This window comes from Arachis ipaensis, chromosome B4, assembly GCF_059453495.1.
Source record: "Arachis ipaensis isolate K30076 ecotype BB chromosome B4, ASM5945349v1, whole genome shotgun sequence".
NCBI lineage: Eukaryota > Viridiplantae > Streptophyta > Magnoliopsida > Fabales > Fabaceae > Arachis > Arachis ipaensis.
The window spans coordinates 134,345,021-134,371,018 of NC_142439.1; the positions used below are offsets into that span (position 1 = coordinate 134,345,021).

The window sequence follows — 25,998 nt, forward strand, 5'->3', positions numbered from 1 at the left end:
AGAGATGCAAACACGGTGGCAGATACTATGGCAAAGATAGCGATGAAGTTACAACTTTCGCATGTGGAGCTTCTTTCACCTTGGGAGGAGTTTAAGAGTAGTCTTAAACGGGACTGTCCCTCTATTTAAGCAGTTCCTTGTTTTGTTTCTTTTGTTTTTCTTTGTTTAATTTATTTCAGTCACCAAAAAAAAAAAGTAATGAGAAAACTAGTTAAATAAAAATTAAAGCATTTCAGACTTTCATTAGGCTAGCATAGTAATGCCTCATACTTTTACAAAAGCTATTTGTCCAGTTCTTCAAGAGATAATTAACTCCGTTTAAAAGCTTTCATTTTTGTTGGACCCACATGATAACACTTATCTATATTCTAATGGATATTTGAGCATTTCCAAATTCAGAACGGCACGGAAGAACTCACCGCAAATAAAAGGAGAAGTCTATGAGACAACATCTTTTTCCTTTTCTTACTAATGCGAAACAAAATATTATATGTCCCATCCCCATTTCTATCGGTCATTCCCATCCCCTTACTATCGGTCATTCCCATCTCTATATATAGGTCCGTATCTTCTTCTCATAAACACAAACTTTCACTTTTACTCCCATCTTCTTCTCCAACGTAGCTTTAATAATGAAGAGTATAAGGGGATGCATATCATGCATCCTACCATGCGGGGCATTGGACGTGATACGAATAGTTCACTCCAATGGCAGCATTGAAGAGCTGCTCGCACCATCAAGGCTGCTGATGTGATGAGAGCTCATCCTAACCATATCCTCAAAAAATATTCTTCCTCCAACCTCGTCATCGTTCCTCCCAAGGCTGATCTCCATCGCGGCAACATCTACCTGCTCGTTCCCCTCCCTCCCCCTCCCCCTCCCAACCAACACGCTGCGGCAGTACATCAGCAGCTCTCTACCTCCACGCTGAGTATCAATGCACCACAACCAGAGAGGCTGCTGTTGAGCGGGAGAAGCTATTAAAGGTTACTTGGTTCCTTTTCATGCCAATTTTATATATATATACTATTATTTTTTGTTCTAGTTTTGCTCCTTCGAAAGAAAGTTTTCTTCTCATACTTAAAAAGGCATCAATCCAGCTGTTGATACATAGTCATGTTTAACTTGCAGGATGCTTCGGATGAATATTTGAATACTGAGAATGTTGGTTCTACTGGTTATGTAGAAATCAGTACCATGGCAGCAATTTCTTTTGTTGTGATCGCTTCTTGTTTCTTGCTTATGCTTTACAAATTAATGGCATCCTGGTTTATTGAAGTTCTGGTGGTTCTATTTTGCATTGGTGGTGTTGAGGTGCGTTATTCTTTTCCAGACTTTGTTCCAATTTATTACGATCACTCCCTCACGCCTCCTTTTCGTGTAGATTAGTATTAGTAATCCATTATTGATCATTTCATAGTAACGGGTTTCCTTTAAACTTTTAGGTACAAACATTTTTCTAACTGTCCAACTCTTCACATTTCACATATGTGGCTGATGATTATGTTGATTGCTCTCTTCTTTTTTTCATTAGTAAACAAATTAAAAAATTGGTATCAGGGTCAAATTAATAATTTTAAGAATATAACTCATTTAATCTATGTCATGTGTCAAAAATCTAATATATTATAATCTATTCAACGAATGGACCGTGCCGGGATATACCTAGTTCGCATCAATGTTTTTCATGGAATCCAGACACGTGTGCTTGAAGATACTTTTTATGTAATAGTGTTATGTACATATGTACATAGGATTAAAGAGGGGGTGGGGGCCTAACATGGTGCTTAATGTTGGCCCCAATAGTGCTTCTTCAAGGTACAATCTCACTTATTCTACTTTGAGTAGAAAACAAGCCATTTTTCAATCCACTTGTTTAATCAACTAAATAAAACAGACCAAAATATTATGATAAAGAAAAAAAAAAAACAGACAAAGAATAGTAAATTTTTGTCATACTTGTATATAATAACAAACAAGTGTAACTACTCGTGTCATGCACGTGATAAGATCGAATAAAATATTAAAATGATAATTAAATAAAAACAGAAAAATAGGATTATAAAATTTGTAAAAAATAATAATAAATAAAGTAAACCTCTAATAAAATTTTTATTAAAAATTTAAATTGTAAACAAATTAAAAAATTGGTATCAGGGTCAAATTAATAATTTTAAGAATACATTGGTAATTTAGTTTACTCTATTGATCGAATGGCATCCAATAAAGAAAAAGTGATGTTTCACCTAAGAAGGGTTAAGCTTTTGGTTGTACATCATGTGATTTCCATTTAACTGCATTTCTCATACATAATTGTGCTTAGTTGCTTAGTGCTTTATGTAATTTGCCAACTTATTAAATATGGAAGATAAATGCAAGTGGGTTTTAGAATAAAAAATGTAGGGAGAGAAAAAATATATATAAAGAGAAAAGAAGAAAGCGTATGTATTGTGGGTAGGAAATGGAAGGATGTGGAGAATGAAGAAGAGCATAAGGTGATGTATATCATGCATCCTACCATGCGGGGCACTGGACGTGATCCGAATAGTTTACTCCAATGGCAGAGTTGAAGAGATCACCACTCGCACCATCAAGGCTGCTGACATCATGAGAGCTCCTAAGCATGTCCTCAGGAATATTCTTCCCCCAACCTCCTCATCGTTCCTCCCCACGCTGAACTCCGTCGCGGAAACATCTACTTCCTCGTTCTCCTGCCTCCCCCTCCCAACCAACACACTGCAGAAGCAGATCAGAAGCTCTCCATCCCACTCACACAAGCCTCTGAGTCCCCGCCGCCATCCTCTCACCATCTGTAACATTATTTTAGAAAGAAGGGATGGTCGATGGTTGTTTTGATTTGATTAAGTTTGAATTTAAGAAGGCCGCTCTCATGGTGAAAAAAAAAAAAGAAAGGAAAAATATTAGTATCTTTACTATTTAGATAACAATAAAAGGACAAATTTTATTAGCCTTAAAATTGATAGATCAAATTAATCAAAAAGTAAAAACTAGAGGAATAACAAGTGTAATTACCCGTGCCATGCACGTGCCATGCACGTGATAAGATCGAATAAAATATCAAAATGATAATTAAATAAAAACAGAAAAATAGAATTATAAAATTTATAAAAAACAATAATAAATAAAGCAAACCTCTAATAAAATTTTCGTTAAAAATTTTAATTGTAAACAAATTAAAAAATTGGTATCTGGGTCAAATTAATAATTTAAATTGTAATTAAACTCCGTTCAAATACTGTGTATTTCGGCAATTTCAGTACCAAATCCTTAGGCACAGAAGAACTCACCTTGAAAATATCTGAAGCATAGCATCTCAGATTAATGATAGCCCTACAATTACCAAGTAATTCCACTAGTGCAAATAAAAGGAGAATTCTATGACACAACAGCCTTTTCCTTTTTTTTTCTTTTTCTCTTGTTGCCCATACACATGCACTTAGACTAGCCCTGAAATAAAATATTGTTTGCTACGGTATGATGATAAATTCATACGTACCGATATGTTTAAAATACGGATAAGTAATAATAAATCATGTAGAATTTATTTTCCACGTCAGCATTTAATTTTTTTAAATATATATTATATCACCACTTTTACTAAAATATCTCTTTAATTAAATAAAAATAAAAATATATTTTTTATTTAATTTTACAAAAAGACTTAAACATCTTTTTTTTATTTAATTAAATAAAAATATCCTTTTAAATTAATCAAATTTTAGAATTCAATTAATTCTAATTTTATAATTTCAAATAATTTAAACAACAAAACAAAAACATATTAAAAAAACAAAAATTAAAATTATTCTTAATGTGGATTAAACATATTATAAAAAAAAAAAAACTAAAATCGTTCACGCCTCTGAATATTTCTGAAATCTTCTTCTCTGCTCTTGCTATCCTCTCTCTCTCTCTCTCTCTGCTCGATATCTATCAATCTTTCTCACTGTGCGTCGGACGCAAGATCTCTCCCTCTCTCCTCTCTCCTCTCTTGTCTCGCAATCGAGCTCATCGCCGGTGTTTCAACGTCTCGCGGCCTTCCCTGGGCTCCTCCTCTCCGGCGACAGAAGCACTCGTCGGATCGTCGTCGCCCGTCGTCTTCTGGTTTCAAGTATTCGCCGTCGCGAGTCGCCGTGGATCGTGGACCGTCGTAGGGTCGTCACTTGCTTCGTCGCTTGTCCTCTTCTGGGCTGGGATCCTCTTCGTCACCCAGTCGCCCTTGGTAAGTCCATGCATCATCACTTCCCCTGTTCTCCCTTTCCCAGATTGCCTTGAGATGATGTTGAATTGGTAATCAATTAATTTGTTAGTGATTGAATCTTGAATTTGTTGCTGTCTTGCTGAATAATGACCGAGTTTAATTTTTTTTTCTTTGCTAAAAATCATCAGAGTTGATTATCATCGAACCTTGAATTTGTTGCTGGCTTGCTCAAACACCCCCTATTATCTTTTCTATGCACTACTTGGGTATGTTACAGTTTTCATATGACCGGGCTTACAATTTGTTGCTGTCTTGCTCAAACACCCCCTATTATATTTATTTCTACAGTCTTCATATTGTACATTGCTTCATGATTTCAGTTTGTTTTTGCATGATATACTTCAACTGATAGCTTGTTTCCCCTGAATGAATTAAAATAAAGGTGAATCACTAGTTCCCTTAATCACTTAGGTGACACCTTTGAGAAGGCTTTTGAGGTAACTTCTCTGTCTTATATGTTTCCACCTTGGAATTGGTTTATGTCCACAGTTCATAACAAGTTACATGGCTTTGTTTGAATTAGTTGGGAAATGTTTCTTCCACGCTTGAAACATCAAACCTGATCTATGTCTATTAATGATGTTTTATTATAGGGTAACAATGTAGTAACATCTTGCTTTTAGAAAAAAACAGAATTGTTAACTAGCTGAGACACATAGTTAACTACTAATTTGATTCTTCATTATCTGGTGTATGGGAATTGTATCATTTCAAGTATTGAAACAACATAACATTGTTCATCTCATTGCTGCTTCTCAAATTTCTTCAGGAAGGTCGAATGATCGTGGAGAGAAAGATAGCAGAACTGAAGACTCAAATCCGGCTTAAAAAAAGTCACGGGGTCGAGGACGATGAATCACAACTCAAGGCATCTCGAGAAGTATTGCCAACTATGTAATCGTGTGTTCTTGCCTCACTAAGTGAAGGCACAGACTGTATAAGCTATATCAGAGATGTTAATAGATTTTTTTAGTTTGAATAAGATGGTTCTATGCAGATCAGTAATGACACATTCAACCATTATAAAATCATAAGAAAAATACTAAACCGGAATTTCATTGTCAGAAGTTTATGGCGGAACATCATAATGTTTTTTAACCATTGGATTAATGTGTAGTTTTCAACCTTTTACTCCTTTGAATTATCAACCGCTTCTGATAGCATTTCTGAATAGAAAATTGAGTTTGTAATGACAGTTTAGTTGAATAAAATGTTTATGTTCTTAAGTAACTGAACAAGCATAATTTCACTTTGCTTTGGTTGCAACTTGCAGGTGGCAATGGCAACGGCTGCCAAAGCAAAACTACTTCTTCGCGAGCTAAAAACTGTTAAAGCAGATTTGGCTTTTGCAAAAGCTAGGTGTTCTCAACTAGAAGAAGAAAATAAAATGCTCCGCGACCGCGGTACCACTACCACTAAGGGACAGAACCGTGAAGATGATGATATGATATTGGTTATTTGTTGTTCCCTATTTCAAATTTGATATGACAACACCTATGAAGCACTCATACAAGCATAACAAAATTTGAAAGCATCTTCCAATTTCATGTGTTGTTTTATCTAAACATGAGTTATATGTCTGAGTCTCATAAGTTTATAACCTCATTTTTGCTGGAGATTATTTTTTTCATCCCTTCTAGCTTTTACACCATTGCATGTTTGCCTATCATATACAGCATTGAAAGATAGTTGAAGTGGTACACATTTAGTGGTTGAAGGCAAGAGCTTTCTTTTGCTTCAAGCATGCTATGGAATTGTTTATTATATGCATATATACTAACTACCCTGTGTTATGCATATATCCCAAGAACTCATTGTGTTTTTAACAACAATATGATCATTTAAATATGAAACTTTAGGTCCTATATGGCTATGTTTTTGTAACTTGTACAGATTCGGTTTCAACTGGAGACGCTTCTTGCCGAGAAGGCTCGCTTGGCAGGCGAGAATGAGGTATATGCTAGGGAAACCATTTCCTAAGGGAAATTGTGGAGTACCATCAGCTGACAATGCAGGATGTAGTGTACCTGGATGATGGCATCGTCGAAGTCCCAGAGGTTTATGACAGTTCGAGTGGGGTGTCCCGGATAACGTCTTTCAACCCATCACCATCAGAATCACCTCTTCGAGTGGTTATTCGGAACTCAGAAAGTTCACCTATTCTCCCAAACGAGATGTTAACTGTGATATTGATCTATACAAAGTTATTCTTTTTCTTTCTTTTTGTAACTTCTTGTAATTGAAATTGCACTTTTTTCTGATCTTTATATTAGGAAAGTATTGGTATTCTGATTCAATGCATTAATAGAAGTCAAATTATCATAAGAAGATTAATAAGTTAAATAACAACAAAACCAGCCAGAGATTTTGGATGGTGAATTTTCTGAACAAAAATCCTATATTATATGGTACAGTACTACAGTGGCCTTAGAATCAGAATGTTACAAAGTATCAGTAGCAAGTCCAAATCAATTCATTCCTTTCTTTTGCATCAGAAGATGCACAATCAAGCTTTGAAATGACTTCATCTTACTGCCTCATCTTAGAAGTAATTAAAATTCTCTACTAGTAAAATAATATTAACCAGTACAAGTAGCTAACACAAGTTTATATATACTTGTAATTGTTTCATATAACGATACCATATAGGCATTTACGCAAATGATCTCATTTCATGTCCTTTATATACTTTTCAACAATCATTACTGTACTTTAGAAAGACACCTATAACTAACTCAGCTCATGCCTCGTATGAAGTATTTAAGTAATAGAGACTGAATTTTCCTTTTTGACCATTCTCTGAAAATTAATCTTTACTGTCATTAGTATTTATTTTGGTCTAGTGAGATGGAGAACCTATTTCATAGTTAGACCATTTTTTGAGCTACATACCTATTTCAAGTGACAACCAGGATTATGAAACCATTGTATATTGTTTGATCATAACTTTAGTTATTTATAACTAATCTATAACAAATTAAAGAAGCAATATCACAAGTGAAATGATGTTGATTATCCTTAATCTCCCTTCTTACAAATAAAGAGAAACAAAATGTTCATCTAATAAATTCAGAATAACCTATAATTAAAAGCATCTTCACATAGTTCTTAATTAAAACTACCGCCTACTAAATTATCATAATATATAGAAAAGGAAACTATCAGATCAAATGCAATAAAACAAAAACATAAAACTACACAAAGATTGTGTGAAGTGAAGCAACACTCCTTGCGGGTGTGTTTCATAAACCACATTCGGAAATATTTGTCACTTTTACACTATATATGGCAGAAACTGCAGAAATAGACCTTCATTTCTTAATGAAGAGTCATAGACTTACAATGAACTTCCTCTAGCTTATAGGGTCATTAGAAGATACACTTAACCTCTTACTAGTATATTATATGAACATGATGCGACCAGTTCAATGTGACTCCTCCGCATTCGACGTTCTCAAAGTGTAACCACGAATGCCTCCGGCGAAATTTTACATGTGTTGTTGGTGTATATATACCAAGGTTGCTTCTTTCAAAAATGTAAAAAGCTTCATAGCAGAAAAATATCCTGGCTTGTATTTATAATATCTTAGAATAACTGGAAGAATAAACTAGTAGAACCATCACCAAATGACCTCAAGTCTGCTGGTTTTACCAAAGCCCTGCACAATGGGCAGGTCCTTTCCCTCTCAAACCTGGTAAAATAAGAGAGCAAGAAAATAGAAAGGAATAAAAATGAAAGTAGCAAGAGAGATTGAAGCACTGTAAGATCAGTGAATTTGGCTTCTCTAACGTTCACATTCAACAATCATAGCCACTAATTTGAAAATAACAAACAACAACAAAGCCTTATCCCATTAGGGGTGGTCAGCTACCTTTGAAAATAAAATAATTTAAAAATTTGAAACATACAGAATCCTGTATGATAGATAAATATATCTGCAATTTTCTCATCAACGGCTATTATTGCGCATTCTACTACCTAAAGAGTCGGGTATACTCTAGAAAAGCAAAATCTAGGACCAGATAACTCTATGCTAAAAATTAAAAAGCATAACATGAAACTTCTAAGTTAAAATCGATAAAGATGAAGCAAACTACTGCTACATTTGAAAATAAAAAAACTCATACATACAGGTAACCAAGTGCCAATTCAAAATAAATAACAAAATAATTTCAGATTACTATGCAGACCAGTATATATAACAACAAAGCAAGTCTCACCACTCTGATACACAATCTTCACAGAAAATGTGTTTACAACGAAGTAATATTGGAGCATGCATCTTCTCTTGACAAATAGCACAAAGATCACCAGCCGCAATCACCTGCCAGCAGATAAACCCCTTATCTTGCATGAAAAACTAGCATACAAGAAAGGAAAAGGCTACAAAATAATTATTAACAGATAGTGAAGTATGGTAAGAACAACTTATAGGAGGCTATAAAGTTCTTAACAACAGACTTCGGTTATTCATTCAGCACCACCAAAATTAACGAGCCCACAGTACCTGCTCTGATGTTGCATAAGAACCATAATGCACTTCTTTCCGTGACAATTCCTTCACTGCAGCAAAGAAGGCTTGCACCTGACAACCAACAGACACAGGGTTTGAGAAAACCACCACCAGTGACGATGTAATCCACAAATAGTTTAAAACAATAAACAAACGAGTTCCTATACAATCCCAACTAAATGACATACTTATCATGGAAGATGCTTCCAAGAATGATTTATACAACTGAAGTCTACATCAAAGAAATGAAGCACAAGGAAGATTGGATATATAACTGAAATTTTTCCCCGGAAAAGACAAACTGATTGGTTGATAGCTGCATTCAGAATTATAACCATATATTCACATAAAAACAGAAAACAAAGAAAAATCCATGGAAGAAGATGAAAATTCTAGGTTGAACCTATAAAATAAAAAATCCTGATTGTTCTGAAACACCACAATAATACAAGGAGACGGAAAGTACCTTTTAGAAAGTTGATGCCAAAATTAGTGACTTTACTGCAAGAAATCTCAAGACTCTCCAAACATGCCAACTCTGGAAGCAAATTGAATAAAATACATTGTTCTGTTAATCATTGAACCATGTGTTGACTAAGACAACAATGACTATACTTCCATATGAAGCTATATAAAATGCACATGTTTAACACCATGAACTATTCCACTGTATAATCTTTCCGTAGAGAACTACCCATTAGAAGAAAAAAATGAATATAAAGTTAGCCAATACAATGAATTTAATGAAATATATAAAAGCACGGGATGATATATTTAATTAAGCCAAAGAGAAATTAACAAAGGCCTTACAACATTTCAAGGCAGCAATATCGAAAAGAACACAACTGCCAAATTCAGGGGTACATCTAAACTCCCCCAAAAATAAATTGGGATAGGATCTTAAAAGTAGGACACAGTTACTTGGGATTTAGATAATGCAAACAAAATGTCAACATGAAAATAATATCAAGGAACAAGTAACGCTCCAATGCTAAAATAAAAATCAAAATATTACTGTAACTTCAAAACTAGACCATTGAAGCCTTCAGAATATAAAATTTTTGGAAGTCAAATGATTCTATTTCATAACAAAATAAAGGTTGCTCATCACATATTTCATCAAGTTCACATTCAATAAGTAAAACAATAAAGCCATTTTACAAATAAGTGGAGTCAACTACAAGGACCAAATGAGCATAGACACAAGCATGCAAAAAGTAAGAACATGAAAATCCCATTGCCCCAATTACTTATATACATATAATGTCAACAATAATTAGATACCAAGAAGCATGTAGCAGAAATCTCAATAACTCACTTGGCCAAGCACAAAGTCATAGTTTCCCTTGAACCGCTGCCTCAGTTCAGATTCTGGAGTGGCTAACAGTTTCTTCGTACAAACATTACTAATCCCCGATTTTACCATATAACAAATATGATTTTACCATATAAGATTTTACCAAATTGTACATGGATTGGAATTTCAAGTTCGGACATTACCTGGCAACAAAATTGGCCAATGATTTAGCCAATTCACTTGGTGCCGATAAAAGCCAGAATAGTTTATGAAGCTATATAAAATGCACATGTTTACTACATGAAATTCCAGTCCCTAATTCTTCACCGAAGACGAATAGGTGATCATCAACACATTCATAAAAACCACAACCTCCAACAATTGATAATATTTTCAACACATATTAGCCTAGCATCTTATGTAATATGAGTACTAGGTGCAAATACCGCATATCCGAAACAAAGTTCAAACACTTTGCCGTATCCTCATTCCTTATTCACAAATTAATCCTTAAAAAACTATTCATTACCGTTATTAACATATTACCATAACAAGACAGCTATTGGCACTAAGACATCAACCAAATGCCACAACGTTCTCAGATCTCAATAGTAACCACCACTTAAAAAATTGACAACGCTCCCCTATCCAACAAAGTGCTACACATTCTTGAAAATACAGTTAGTTAAAATAATCCAAAGACATTGCAAAAACCAAAAATCAAGTACTACAATACTTAGGTACAAACCAGAATTAACTCAAGAACAGAACAGAAAAACAAATAGAAGCAGTGAAAAATCAGACCAAAAAAACTCAAGAACCAACCTGAGTCAGAGGCTCCATTCTTGATGATGCAGACAGAGAGTGGCAGAGTGCAGGGAGGAGTGGAGGAAGACGCGGTGGCTGCCAGAAAGGGAGAGGCGCTGGACGACGACGATGGCTGGACGGGGCTCGGCGATGGAGGGCGAAGGGGCATTCAAAGAACTTCCATAGAGGAGAAAGATGCAGCGTTTGCCCAGTGGTTTAGCCTTCCTTCTCCTTTAGGGTTTGTTTGGATGTTGAAAAGAGAATGGAAGAAAAGAAAAGAAGAGGAAAGAAAATAAGAAAAAAAATGGAAAAAAAAGTTGAGTTATTTGTGTGTTGTTTGGATGAATAGAAAATAGATGGAAAGAAAATAGAGAGAAAATTTTCTTTTGTTTGGATGGAAAGAAAAGTGAGAAGAAAGAAAATTATAATAGTATAAAATTATATTAATACTCTTATCATAAAATAAAGTATAAATATTTTTATTTATTCATGTTTTATTATATTTTATAAATATTATAAAATATTATAATTTTATATATTTGATTTAAATTATTTATCTAATACATATAATATTTAAATATAAAATTTTATTATAATAATATATTAAAATTAAATTTATATTAATATTTGTTAATAATAATATAACTAAGGGTAGTATTGGAAATACAAAAATATAGCACTTTTCTTCTTGTTTTCTTGCTTGTGATGGAAAGAAAATTTTTTTAGTGGGACCCACACAAAAATTTTCTTTCCTTCCTATTTTCCTTCATAACCAAACAAAGAAAAATATTTTTTTTCATCCATTTTCCTTCCATCAATTTTCTTTCCACCCATTTTCTATTAAACCAAACATAGTGTTAGGTTCTTTAAATTCCGTGGGTAGCTAGCTACCGAGCTCAATGCAATCAATTATTGCTAGGATTTTGCTGTTTTGATGTGCTTCAGAGGGGAGGAAAAGTGTTGAATCCTTCTCCACGAATCATATCCCAAAGTATGAACCCTAGAGTCGAACCCCGAGGTAACGACGGAGAAGCGTTGATCTTCCTACAACGGCAAGTTTCTGAACTTTCCGATGGACGGATTCCAGAGAAGGAGATTTCTGGAAACGGTTAAGAGATAGAGAGAGAGGATAGGAGGAGGAGAGAAGAAGATGAAGAATACTGAAGGTTTCTGAACTCAGATGAAGAACAATTTTAATTTTTTGTTTTTTTAATATGTTTAATATAGATGAAGAATAATTTTGACTTTTTTGTTATTTTAATATGTTTTTGTTTTGTTGTTTCAATTATTTGAAAGAGTAAACTACCATTTGTACCCATGAAAGTTAAAAACGCTGACAAATCTACCCATAAAAGAAGAAAATTACCATTTGTATCCATAAAACATGAGTTTCGCACAACAAAAATATCCAAACACTAAAAAATTATCTAAAAACTCCAAAATACACTTATCATTACCACTACTACCATCATCCCCCATCTCTCTCTTCGCATCACATGAACACTCTCTGATCTAACCTCCATTTCTCTGCCACAAACCACCTCTGCCACAAACCACCTCATTGCCACTCCTTCATCACCATAACCTTCACATTTGGAGGAATCAAAATCAACCCAGAGAAGAATTTGAAATGGATGACGATGGGTGAGAGTCAAAATTGGATCTTGGTTTCAGCTGAATCTGAAGCTGTTTGAGGGAACAAAACATTGAAAAGGGTGTCATGGAGAAAGCTAACAGAAATAGGGCGAAAAAGAACACAGATCCAAGGTGAGAAGAGAGTGAGGAGAGAGGATCAAATCTGAACAATCAAACACAGAAGCCTCATGTATTTGGATTCACTTTTTCTGGGAGAAAAGAAAAATGGTGAAAGAGACAGAAAGAGAGAGAGAGAGCTCACCGCGATTTTGGTTTGCAAAGGGGACCGCGGTGGTGGCGGCTGGCGCGGTGGCCCGTCAGAGGCACTGGTTCGGTGATGAGGAGAAGGTAGCTCCGGTAGGTGAGGGTGGTCGGTGGTGAAAAGAGGAGAAGGGGGCACTGCGGCTCTAGGGTTGCTAGCGACGGCGAAGCAGGGGCGGGGTGGGTGTGAAGGTCCTCTGGTCGGCAAGAGCGAGACAGGGAAGGAGAGAAGGAGGGGTGGTCACTGACACTGACACTGGAGGCTGCAAGAACGGAAACAGAGGCAATTTGGGGTTAGTGGTGGTGGTGGTGGTGGTAAGGTGATGAGTAGACGAGGATGATGGAGTGGTTAGTGGGGAGGGGAAAGATGATGCAGATGATGATAAGGGTATTTTGGGGTTTTTAGGTAATATTTTAGTGTTTGGATATTTTTGTTGTGCGAAACTCATGTTTTATGGATACAAATGGTAATTTTCTTCTTTTATGGGTAGATTTCTCAGCGTTTTCAACTTTCGTAGGTACAAATGGTAGTTTACTCTTATTTGAAACTATAAAACTAGGGTTAATTGAATTTTAAAATTTGATTAATTTAAAATGATATTTTTGTCTAATCAAATAAAGGATGAATGTTTAAGCCTTTTTATAAAATTAAATAAATAAATATTTTTTATTTTTATTTAATTAAAAGAGTATTTTAGTAAAAACTGTGATATACTATATATTTAAAAAAAAAATTAAATGTTGATGTGGAAATAAATTCCACATGTCTTATTGTTATTTGTCTATATTTTAAAGGTATCGGTATATATGAATTTATTATCGTACCATAACAAACACCAATTTTTAAATATATATTATATCAATACTTTTATTAATTTTTTTTATATTTTAACAAAAATTATTGTTTTATTTAATTTTATAAAAAAACTTAAATATTTTATTTTATATTGAACAAAAAACTATCTTAATTTTTTTAATTTAGTAAAAATTTAGTTAGCCTTAGTTTTGTAATTTTAAATCTGAAACCATTTAAAAATTCAAAATTCAAAATAAAAACATATATAAAAAATAAAAAAATAAAAAAAAGTGTTTGATCTAAAGTGTTCTTCCTGTCTGGGCAAAGAAGAAGTGTCTCCGTCAGTCGGTCACTCGGTCTCCTCTCTGCTCTTCTTTGTCCGAAGCTCTCTTCGTGTCGTCTCCACTCTGCTCTTCTTTCTCTCAAGCTCTGTTCGAATCGTCCCCCCTCTGCGCCTATTTGTATCTGGCAAAGAAGAAGAACCCAGTTCCTCCACGTCGTTTTCTCGAATCGAATTTTGCCTTGTGAATAACGGTGGATCTGACACTGGTTTCAATTCTAGTAGGGATCGGAGGGCGTGATGGTGTCGAGAGAGCTGTTCGGTTGGTCCCCGCCGCACATACAGCCTCTCACTCCGGTGTCTGAGGTTTCGGAGCCGCCGGAGTCGCCGTCTCTGTATATTGATCCCGGTGCCGAGACTTCGGCGTCGCAACAGGTTGAGGTGGAGGAGGAGATCATAGGACAAGATGCCCAGTTTCACACGTTCAAGGAGGTTCAGTTTCGTTCTCTTCTTAAGCCCTTACCCTAGATTTTGTTGTGCGTAGCTGTCTGGATTTTCATTTCTGGTAATTTGATTTTGCTTTAGTTGTGAAATGTATTTGCTGCTTGTGAATTGTGATGTTGGATGAGGTAATTGAGCAATGAATTTTTTTTCACCAATACTGAATTGATTACACTCATTTGAACACTTCTTCCTGTAAGGGAGCATCAAAACCGCAATTCAGGCTGGGTCAGCATTGGCATTCACCTCTGCATTTATTGATTTCAGAGGTCAGAGAATAAAACATGATTCTCATAAGGAGTATGCTGCCTACAACTCTGCATTGATGAAAACTATTAAGGGTGCAACAACTGGTTTAATTTCTGGCACCATCTGGGTACTGTTGTTGCCACCTGGAATCATGTTCCTCGTGTTGAGAGAAACGTTGCTCTTCCAGGCCTCATAAGAACTTTCAAGATGATGGGCAACTATGCATTGACCTTTGTTGCCATAGGAGGAGTCTACATTGGTGTTAAGCAGTTGGTGCAGAACGCTAGGATGAAGAGGGATCTTGTCAATGGTGCTGTAGGTGTGCAACTGTTCTGGGTTACAAAGGTAGCCTTTTGCTCCAAACTATTTAGCTCTGTTAGACCATAATTTTTATATGTTAAATCTATATCTTGAAATCTCACTTATGGAACGTCGATGAAAATGGTGAACAGAACTCAATGATGCTTTGATGGCTTTCCCCTATAATATAATTAGATGTGATAGTGAAGTATCATATAAGGAAATCCAGTTCCTTTGTATGTGAATGTTGTGTGTGCGTGTGCCCCCATCAACAAAATCCTCCTCCTCCTCCTTTTCAAGTTACGTTGCTTGTGTGTATTCGTGAGTTTTCATATTTGTTTCTTTATGATTTGTGTTTGGGTCCGATGTGTTTTTATTCATATCCTTAATGTCAATTCTGAAATCACAGAAGCTTAAAGTGACATTTGTGCCCTTTTTTTTGCTGTCTTCAGTGATCTGTTTCATTCAGATCCAATAATACTTGCTTGATAGCTGATGTTATGTGAACTTGAACCTTATTTTTCTTTATATAGAAACTAAATTCCAGAGTTTATTGCCTTTTGTTATTTTTTTTCGCTGACATTTAGTTGTATTCCCTTATTTTCATTATTTTTCCGTGAAGCTCCTAAGTTGTTCGTTTTCCATTCCAACCAAGAAATTTTCTTGTTCTTAAAGCCCACAATGTCTTGTAGCCATAGCTTAAGGCCTAAGCATAATGTATCTGTTAGCGGTTGTAGTTCAAATGAAACCTTTATTGCTAACTAATTGAAACTTTTCTTTTAATTAATTTCTGGAAAGAATGAGAATTATAGGATGCCATGATAAAGTTAGCTGTATTTTTCGTTGCTTGGGGCTATGTTAGTTATTATTGTAATGCTTATTCAGCCTTAAAATTTGTTTTACATAGATGGTTGGTCAGTTAATGTGTCTGCAAATACTGGCACTGGAAGAAGTCAATATGTGAATGCTGGAGAACTAAGTGGCAGCACTTCTTCACATGAAGGACTTAACAAGCTGATAAACATAGGGGTGTTAGCTTTAACACTGATTTGATACATAGTGATCTTATAGCGTATATAAACATTGTGGGAGCATAGAACTAAGATATATTTTTTCCTATGTAAATTCTCTTGCCGGTACATATTTATTTGTCGCAATCGGCCAAAACCAAACCCACATTTAGTATTTTGAATGTTGCTTCTTGTGCTTCATTTACGCAGTGTTATTGGTTGGTTTGTCCAAATTAGCTATAGGTGATTCTGTTGGATACTATCAGACATGTAGAATCAGTTCATTAATTTTTATTAATTTTTTGCAGTATTGTAAATTTATTGACAGAATTACTTATTCAATCGCAAATAGTTATACAATAGTCTTAAAATAACATAGTCCTAAATGTTCTTCACTTTTGAAATTAATTTCTCAAGCTACACTTATAAAATAGTTTCAATATAAATTTGTCAAGCGTCTATATTTTGTTATTTCCTTTTAATGATTTGTTAGCGTTTAGAAAAATGAAAGCTTAAAATTTCATGCTGACAAACAAGGCTTTCGAGTTACATTTTATAATCATATGCTAAGGAAAGCCTTATTAATTATTATGCTTTTTTTCTCATTAATTCCAAAAAAAAGTATAGTCTAATTTTGATATGTAAATAGTATCTCCCAAACCGTGTTTCACTTTTTATATGACAGAATACTTGCAAGAGTAAACACTTCATAACATAATAAAGTATTGCTGTCACTTTAAACCAATTAAATAAAATGAAACAAAAATAATTTGACACTAAATAATTAGAACATTAATTTGCAGGAATATAAAGTAAAAAACTAACATCAAGATCAAATCAAATTAATGAATAAATTATCTAAAACATTCAGATTTCAGCCATCACATCGCAGTGTCATTTAAAGGTGGATAGATCCAACTTTTTGATATCTGAAAATTTAAGAAAAGGGTAAAAAACTCAAATGAGTCAACGGGAGCTCATTGTTACCCAAATCCGCCAAATCAAATTTTGCTACAACAATCCACTAGATCACATTTTTATATAATTCGAATTAATAGGATTCGAATTACTCCCTAGCTTTCTTCCCACGTAATTCGAATCAAGTAGTACCGAATTATGCATGCAAAATTCCCACGTAATTCGAATCAATAAGAATCGAATTACACAAAAATAAATCGAATGATATTAATTCGAATTAGTATGAAATAGTGACGCAAAGCATATTTCGAGACATGTAGATTCGAATTACTAATGCATGGTAATTCGAAAGGAATTGATTCGAATTATATATATATGGTGCGAATGAAGTTGATTCGAATTAGTGTGAAGCGGAGCTCTATATATATGCTGTGAACTCATGTTGCTGTCAACAAAGAGGTGAGATGGCTAGTGAGGATAGTTTTCTAGTGCTAGTACACCACAGAGGATCGATTAAGAGAAAAACTCAGTCTGGCGTGAAGTTCACTGATAAGGATCCTCTATGTATTATCGTGAGCCCAACGACCAGCTACGATGCTCTCGTTAGCTCCGTGCTGGTCAAGCTTGGTCTGGAAGGAGTGAAAAGGGTTAAGAAGTTTTTCTATCGCATTCCAATCACGGTGCTCCATGATACGGTAAAGTATGATTGTTTCACGATCGGGAGTGATGAGGACTTGCAGGTCATGTTTCTTTCTCATAGGCAGTTTCCCGAGGTGAGGACACCAGAGCTGTTGGCAAAGTTGGTTGACGTGGTATCCAGCTCAGGTGGGTCGAACCGGAATGCCAACATTATAGCCACGGTGGCCGGTTCGAGCTCGAGACCTGCGGTTGCTTCATCGTCCGTTCCAGTGTATGAGCCACCGATCCAGCCTGCCGCCTCCCTATCGTTCGCTGTTGATCTCAGCGGCAATGTTGGAGACGAGGTTGGATATGGGAAACATCTTCCAACCGAAGTACAGTGTCCTACACCGGCTGGTGTTGGAGAGGGATTGTTTGATGATCCAGATGACGATGATGTCGAGCCGGATATGATCGCTGATGACAGCGGCTATGATGTTGGAGCGAGTGATCCGATAAGGGCTACAGGTGGATCTAGTTCTGGCACACAGCAGTACCCACCCCATTTTTCATCGTTGGACCTGGATGCCATGAGGCAGGACGAATATCCTGGGCAGCTTGCTGGATTTGGCGCTAGAGATACGGAAGGGTCTGCCAGTATGACAGAGTTCCAAGTTGGTCAACAATTTCAGGATAAAGATGAGGCGCTGTTGAGTGTGAAGACTTACAGCATCCGCCGAGGGGTACAGTACAAGGTAGTAGAGTCTGACTATCGCAGGTACGTGGGAAAGTGTTCTGAGTTTGGGAATGGGTGCACATGGTTGATTCGGTTGAGTCTCCGGCAACGCAAGGGCATCTGGGAAGTCAAGCGGTACAACGGACCGCATACCTGTCTCGCCACCTCCATCTCCAGCGACCATAGGAGTTTGGACTATCATGTGATAGCGACATTCATTATGCCAATGGTTAGGGCTGACGCATCCGTCAACATCAAGGTGCTTCTAAATGCCACGGCCATACACTTTGGGTTCAGGCCTACATATAGGAGGGTGTGGATGGCGAAGCAGAAGGCGGTTGCAATCATCTATGGGGACTGGGATGAGTCGTACAACGAGCTCCCTCGGTGGGTGTTAGGAGTTCAGTTGACGATGCCTGGTACTGTAGCAGTCCTCAGGACTTGGCCTGTTCAAGTTAGGGGACAGGTGGACGAGTCTCAGGCTTATTTTCATAGGATGTTCTGGACGTTTCCCCCTTGTATCGAGGCATTTCGTCATTGCAAACCGTTGGTGAGTATTGACGGCACCCATCTATATGGCAAGTATGGCGGAATGTTGCTTGTGGCGATTGCACAGGACGGGAATTCCAACATACTCCCTGTGGCATTCGCACTAGTTGAGGGTGAGAATGCTGAGTCATGGTCCTTCTTTCTCTCCCACCTCCAAAAGATCCAAGACTGCAGTAACTGTAACGGCCCAGCTAACTTCACGACATGTCTGTTGGCGACTCGGCACATGCATCGATACAACCATGCTAGTGCCGCCGACACCCAACTGTAGCCACCCATCTCCTCAAGTCTAGCAACAAAGGGTAGCCATCTGATGTGTATACGATTGCCGGACTTGTCGGCAAACAGTTGCGTCCCCAACAACATCATGATATAGGCACGTGCAAAGCGCCTAACTGTCTCCTCATCAGCCCCGTCGGGACACTCTCCAAATGTCTCCTGGAACCATGTGCAGTTCACTACGAATTTTTGAATTTGGTTTTCAGGAGGTAAGACAGCGAGCAACTCATGGAACCACGTCCAAGCAGGCCTCCCACCCTCAATGTATAGGTGGAAGTCTGTCAGGCAACCACTAACGTAATGACCGTCCACCGGCAACCCCAGCTGGTATGCGACGTCCTGCAGCGTGATGGTGCACTCTCCGAACGGCATGTGGAAGGTGTGCGTCTCAGGCCGCCACCTCTCGACGAATGCACTGACTAGGGGCTCGTCTAGTCGGAACCATCTGTCGTTCAGTCTCGCAAGATGGTACAAGCCGGCCATCTGCAAGTACGGAACGTACCTCTCATCAAGACGCATCCCCTGCTGCCGCCTAACGCTGGATATGCAACGCCAAGGCTAGACAGTAGATGGACCGCATAATTAGAACATTTTCACAAACCACTAACATATACAAAAACCACTAACAAAAAACCACTAACAAAAACAATTAACAAAAACCACTAACAAAAACAACTAACAAAAATCGGTAACAAAAACCACTAACAAAAAACCAATAACAAAAACTATTAACAAAAACCACTAACAAAAACAACTAACAAAAACCGGTAACAAAAACCATTATCCTATACCACTATCCTAAACCGCTAACACTAACATAAACCACCATAAAAAAACTATCAACAAAAACCACTGGCCTAGACCACTATCCTAAACCACTAACAATAACATAAACCACTATAAAAAACCATGAACAAAAACCACTATCATAAAACCACTATCATAAACCACGAACAAATACCACTATCATAAACCGCTTTCATCAACCACTACCATTAACCAATAACAGAAAACACTATCAAAAGCGCAACATCAGAAACCACTAACCTCGTCGTTGATCACCCCGGTGATATGAGCAACTCCATCCAAACGATAAAGCCTCCCCGGATCGTCCCCCATCGCCTGAATATGCCGCTCCGGTCTTACTCGGCCCGAATGTTGGTCGTTTTCTTTGGGATTTGGTGGGGTATGAGAATGAGAAAGTGATTCGAATGAACTTGGTTCGAACTCTTTATATAGGCGAATCCATTGTAATTCGAAACAAGTAGATTCGAATTACTTAGTGTAGACAAAATCAAGTAATTCGAATCAATATGACTCGAACTCTACTCGTGTGTCATTCTCCATGTAATTCGAATTGATTTAATTCGAACTCCTCCTTTATAATTCGAATGAACTCCACTCGAATTACTCACAAATTTTGAATCATAATTCGGTACTACTTGATTCAAATTAGGTGAGAAGAAAGCTAGGGAGTAATTCGAATTTAATCAATTCGAATTATATAAAAATGTGATCTGGTGGATTGTTGTAGTAAAATTTGATTTGGCGGATTTGGGTAACAATGAGCTCCCCTTGACTCATTTAGGTTTTTTACCCTTAAGAAAACATAACCAATGAAACAGTGGCAATGGAATGCCAACAATGCAATATATATATATATATATATGGTGACGTCTCTGGTGGATGAAAGTGTTTGGTGACTAAGATTATATATATATATATATGGTGACGTCTCTGGTGGATGAAAGTGTTTGGTGACTAAGATGGCTAAATGATGTGTTTGAAGGAAAAGTTGACATGTGGAAGGAGATATGTAGTTGATGGTGAGAACAAGATCTGCTGAAGTCTTTGAAAAGGGTAATCTTTTGTCTAACGTTAATCGTGACAAAGGAGAATATAGTAAATTTGCTATGTCAGAGTAGGTGAAGCTTTTCTCAATTTACAAAATTTACTTGATTTTGCATCAGATTTAAATTTTTAATATTAAATATTTTAATTTCATAACAAATTTAGATACCAAATGAGATAAAAATAAAAATAATAAAAAATAACTACAAATAAATAATTACATCTGAATATTGTAAAATTCAAAATAATTCTAAATATTCCATGATCCTTCTTACAATCTAAGTTTTATATATATATTATTTGTCATTGAATTACCAATTATACTGTTAATCAACAAATTCATATCAAAAAACAATATTTAATACAATTTTCAGTTTAAATTTTATAAAATGTTTAGTTAATAAATAAGATAAAAATAAAAATAAAAAAGTGTAATAAAAATTTTTAAAATAAAAATAAATATAATTTAATTGAAAAGTACATTTACCTAGAATAACAAGTAAAAAAATGTTAAATATATTCTTAAACGCATATAAATATTAATTTTTCATTTATTTACAAAATATATACTTCATTCATACATAGTTATAATTTAAATAAATTAAAAGATAAATAATACTTATAATTTATTATACAAATAATAAAAATATTAAAATATTTTATAATTCAAAGTAATTCTAAAATAAATATCATTGTAAAATAAATTAAACTATTTTTTATTTTATATAATATTAATAATATAAATATTTTGTTTTATAATAACAATATTTAGATAAAATACTCTATATAAATTAAAACACCTATTTGTAGTCGATAACATAAAGTTAGGATGAAATAATATTCATTTATATAAATTTTTAGTTTTTTAGTATTGGTTTATGTGTGATTCCATGCTCCATCGATCCCACCTGAAATAATCAATGGAATAAATTGTGTTTTTTTATTGAAGTTAAAAAAACAAAATATATAGATAGATTTTTTTTTATAACAAATATGATTTAATTTATTATTTGTTACAAATTGCATTAACTTAACAAAATATTACAAATAATTGAATACAATTATTTATTATATCGCTTTATTTATTATTATTATCTCCTAATCTAATAAATTAAAAATTAATTTATTACGATACTAAATTTCATTTGAGGATTTATCACTTATCAGTGACTTGTTGCATCCTTTTAATTATTTAATACCACTTTTTTTTTATTATTGGTCAGCCATTTTCTAGTTCTAGACTAGGGGTGTGCATGGGCCGGGTGAAACCGGGTTTGATGTGACCCAGACCCGGCCCGAAATATATACCGGGTCTATTTGTTAGACCCGAACCCGACCCTAAACCCGATGAAACCTATACACTTTCGGGCCACGATTATACCGGGTAAAAACCGGGTGAAAACCGGGCCGTTAATATTATATTACCTTGATACCTTCTTATAAGTTAGCAAGTAAAAATATCCAAATTTCCAAGACTCCAACCATTATTTGACATAGTAAAATTCACTTAGAAAAATATAATAAGAACTAACTCTTCTCTAAAATTAAAGTATAACCATAATCAATACTAATATTGCCTAATAACACCAAATATTTAAATCAATACAAGTAACACAAGTTTATGCATTAGTCTAAAGTCTTATGCATTTTAAACATAAAACATTAACTTATAGTCTTATATATAATGACTAATAACACAAAATATTAAGGTTTACAATACTTAAATTTCACATAATAATAGCCATCATCCATCACTAATAACACAAAATATTAATTGTGTATGATGACCGGGCCACCGGGCCGATTTCGGGTGACCCGAGCTATGGCCCGGACCCGACCCAAAATAATGACCGGGTCTACTTTTGAGACCCATACCCGGCCCTAGACCCGATGAAATCACATCAAATTAGCCCCAAAGTGTTCGGGACCGGGCCGGGTCTTCGGGCCGGGCCGGGTCATGCACACCCCTATTCCAGACCTTTTTATTTTTCAATCCCCTCCAATAGCCCACCTCAATAAAACTCCTTTTTTGGAAGCCAATTTTCATATTTGTCATTGCAATTAATGTTTTTCATTTACCACACTCTTCCTTTAGTACATTGTTCTACGGGTTGCCATACATGTCATATGTTGCAAAGTTATTTGCCAGTCAACACATAGGTATTCTTAACCATCCAAAATCATGCCACTAAAGAACTCACCTATATATATATATATCCTTTTAAATAATTTTCAACCCTTCTATTTTCATGCAAAGTTCATTTTCCCATGGTTTCTCATGTTAAGCTATTTTTGGAAGGAATGGTCCCCGAATTAATTGTGTAGTGGCTACCTAATAAGCTTAATTATGTTCTTAGCTTCCATTTCTATTTCTGATTCCATAACTCTTCCTAATCTCCATCCCCAAATTAAAACAAATACTACTACTACTATGCATGCCACCTCCATCTATCTCTATAAAACACTTTAATTTGAGCCTTCTTAATACTTTTAATTTATTTATATTTTGTGGCTGCACTTAATACACATGCATCGTGTATGCATAATTTCACTCAAGTAGTGCTACTGCTACGTACTGTACGTAATGCATATACGGTATACTAATTTATGTCTATGAATTACTGCATGAATTAAATAATTTGGTTAAGTGTATATATATATCTGCATGAAGAACATGATGATCAGGTAGTCTAAGTTGTTGTACATATATATACATACATAGCTAGTCTGATTTTCTTTACTTCTCACATAACAATATAACAGCAGCTTTAATTTTTACCAACTCTCAAAGCCATATGTAATTAATTACTTTAACACTTGCGGAGAAGGACTCATGATTTGATTTTGCATGCATATCCATTATTTGATTAGGGGTGAGCACGGGTCGGTTTGGTTCGGGTTTAAGGTAAAATTAGAACCGAACCGATCAAAAAGTAATTGGTTTGGTTTGGTTCGGATTTGTATTTTTTTGTGCTTGTACCCGAACCAAACCAAACCGATTAAGAGCGGATTGGTTCGGTTCGGATAGCGGGTACCCGATGACTTTGAAATTCATAAAAAAAAAATTAAATTGGCAAATTTTTATCTTAAAAATTCAAGAAATACAATAAACATGTAACATCAACAGAAATAATGCAAACATATTAAATACCAAATACATTAAAAATTAAACTCATCAAAATCCAAACATATTAATAGTAAATAATCTTGTCTAATGAAAATATAAAAGTGCAATAAAAATATTAGAAGTTAAATACAAAAGTCTAGTGAATAATCTTTGAAAGAAGCTAAATCTAAAACACATTAAAATCTAAACATTAGTGAGATAGGATTAGGGTTATGAGTTAGAAAACACATAAAAAGTCATATATATATATATTATTTAATTAATTATGATCGGGTATACGGGTTGGTTCGGGTTCTGTGCCCCCAAAACCAATACCCGAACCAATCATCAGCAAATGTCATTGGTTTGGTTCGGGTTGGACCCGATTACCCGTCGATTCCAGAACCAATTTGATTGGTTTGGTTCGGATTCGAGTGGGTAATCGGGTACCCGCTACCCGTGCTCACCCCTATATTTGATCTCTTTAAGATGTGGTTATGCTTTCTATTGAAGGGTTTTACTTAGAATCGTTATGGTTACAGAACAATATCTTGGACTAACACTAACCAATAATCTCAATTTCCCACTTAATCGTTATGTTTTACCATCATGAATCTATCTTTATTCCTCATGCTGTACTTTTGCATTTTCAATTGGAAGAAATTGGAGAGAAAATGGAGGAAGAGAAGGTACAGCATATAAAAGATGAAGAATTGGGGTTGGGGTGGTGGAAAGAGAGAGAGAGAATGTTAGCAATTAAATCAAAGCTTACTGTTTAAATTTGTGAGAATCTTAGCAATCTTAGCAAGAGAGAAAAACCCCGTTAATTGATAAGCTCTGAAAAATTAAATTACAACCTTAGCTTGTGCATGCAAAAGTTCAACGCCCAAAAAATCTATGATTAAAGCAACAAAGCAAGACCAAAATAAATACAATACTATTTTTATAAAATGAATATTATACAAAATTTTTTTATCTATATTAAGTTATTGAAATTTTGGGGGGACTTCGGCCTATACTAGTATCCTCTGATAGTTCGTAATTTTACATGAATAAGACACAGACAAATAATGTGATGAAATATGTGTACTTATGCATGCATATACTAATTAAATATGGATGATCAATAGTGGGAATAATGTATATATGAACTACTAATTAGCACGAGAAGCTAAAATATAATCACTTTTCTTTTATATACTCCAAAATACAGCATGTGCACAAAAGGAAAATAAAAAATCATACGAAGAAGAGAATATTACATGATGAAAAATGTACAGGGAGAAAATAATGTAACAAATTTTCGTCATACTACTTTTTTCAAAACTTAAGTTGATAAAAAATGACATATAAATTATTATATCTTTAACATAAATAAATAATTTAATTTTAACATAAGCTTAAGCTAGATTTAAAGTATATATATAATTTACGTTAATTTTATTACAGAAGCAAACACATGATCAAGAGATTATGATGATATACTTGTCAAAAATTTATGTCTACTAATCTATGATGTTATACACCTTGTCTTGTTCACATTTTCAACTGTAATTCCTGAATTTAGGTATTGTTCGCATTTTTTGTTGTGTATGCACTTTATGCAAGTTGACCCAAAAATAATTCTCATCATTAATCATGATAGATTAAACAGGAAATGCTCTTGGGACCATTCTTTTTCTTTTATCACCCTATTAAACAGGGAATGCTCTTAGGACCATGCTCTTATTTATAGTTAGTTTTCAATTTAATTTTTTCCGTTGACCATTGGCTTATGGGGGAAAATAATTAAGGTTCCTTTATCTTGTGATGAGAGAAGGAATATGTCACCACTCACAAGATGTTATTGAGGACAATGCAACAATTGTTGACTCTTCCAAGTTCCAAGTCCTCCAAAGTACAACTAGCTTAGTTACAATGTCCAAGCGGGCACAAGTGGTTTTGTTTGAGTTATTTAAGCATCATATCTTGGATTCGATTTTTAAGATTGTTTCTGTGCAATAGATTT

At 35.1% G+C, this 25,998-nt stretch overlaps 2 protein-coding genes, 1 long non-coding RNA gene and 1 pseudogene across 9 annotated transcripts; 3 read left to right on the forward strand and 1 right to left on the reverse strand.

Annotated features, from left to right (window-relative positions):
- Positions 1-3,877: 3,877 nt before the first annotated feature.
- LOC148569314 (uncharacterized) lies at positions 3,878-6,580 on the forward strand (annotated as a pseudogene). Its single transcript, XR_015880744.1, has 4 exons — positions 3,878-4,244; positions 5,053-5,163; positions 5,557-5,736; positions 6,177-6,580. The product of XR_015880744.1 is annotated as an uncharacterized LOC148569314 (transcript).
- Positions 6,581-7,488: 908 nt separating this feature from the next.
- LOC110271274 (uncharacterized) lies at positions 7,489-11,165 on the reverse strand. 6 transcript variants are annotated; one of them, XR_015880750.1, is made up of 6 exons: positions 10,920-11,165; positions 9,264-9,335; positions 8,986-9,113; positions 8,792-8,869; positions 8,505-8,608; positions 7,489-7,975 (listed from the first exon to the last, which is right to left on the reverse strand). XR_015880750.1 is itself a non-coding variant. In XM_088483445.1 (4 exons), exons 1-4 carry the CDS (start codon positions 10,935-10,937, stop codon positions 7,870-7,872), a joined length of 306 nt encoding a protein of 101 aa, XP_088339571.1. In that variant the 5' UTR covers positions 10,938-11,162; the 3' UTR covers positions 7,489-7,869. The 6 variants fall into 6 exon arrangements, 1 of the variants encoding a protein (XP_088339571.1); XR_015880746.1 differs by lacking the exon at positions 8,986-9,113; XR_015880747.1 differs by lacking the exon at positions 8,986-9,113 and having other exon boundaries at positions 9,264-10,297; positions 10,920-11,143.
- Positions 11,166-13,897: 2,732 nt separating this feature from the next.
- Positions 13,898-16,263, forward strand: LOC148569315 (uncharacterized). Its single transcript, XR_015880758.1, has 2 exons — positions 13,898-14,968; positions 15,831-16,263. It is a non-coding gene; the product is annotated as an uncharacterized LOC148569315 (long non-coding RNA).
- A 1,052-nt stretch (positions 16,264-17,315) lies between these two features.
- LOC110271594 (uncharacterized) lies at positions 17,316-18,664 on the forward strand. Its single transcript, XM_021122590.2, has 4 exons — positions 17,316-17,546; positions 17,592-18,143; positions 18,219-18,592; positions 18,634-18,664. Exons 1-4 carry the CDS (start codon positions 17,316-17,318, stop codon positions 18,662-18,664), a joined length of 1,188 nt encoding a protein of 395 aa, XP_020978249.2.
- The last annotated feature ends 7,334 nt before the right edge of the window (positions 18,665-25,998 follow it).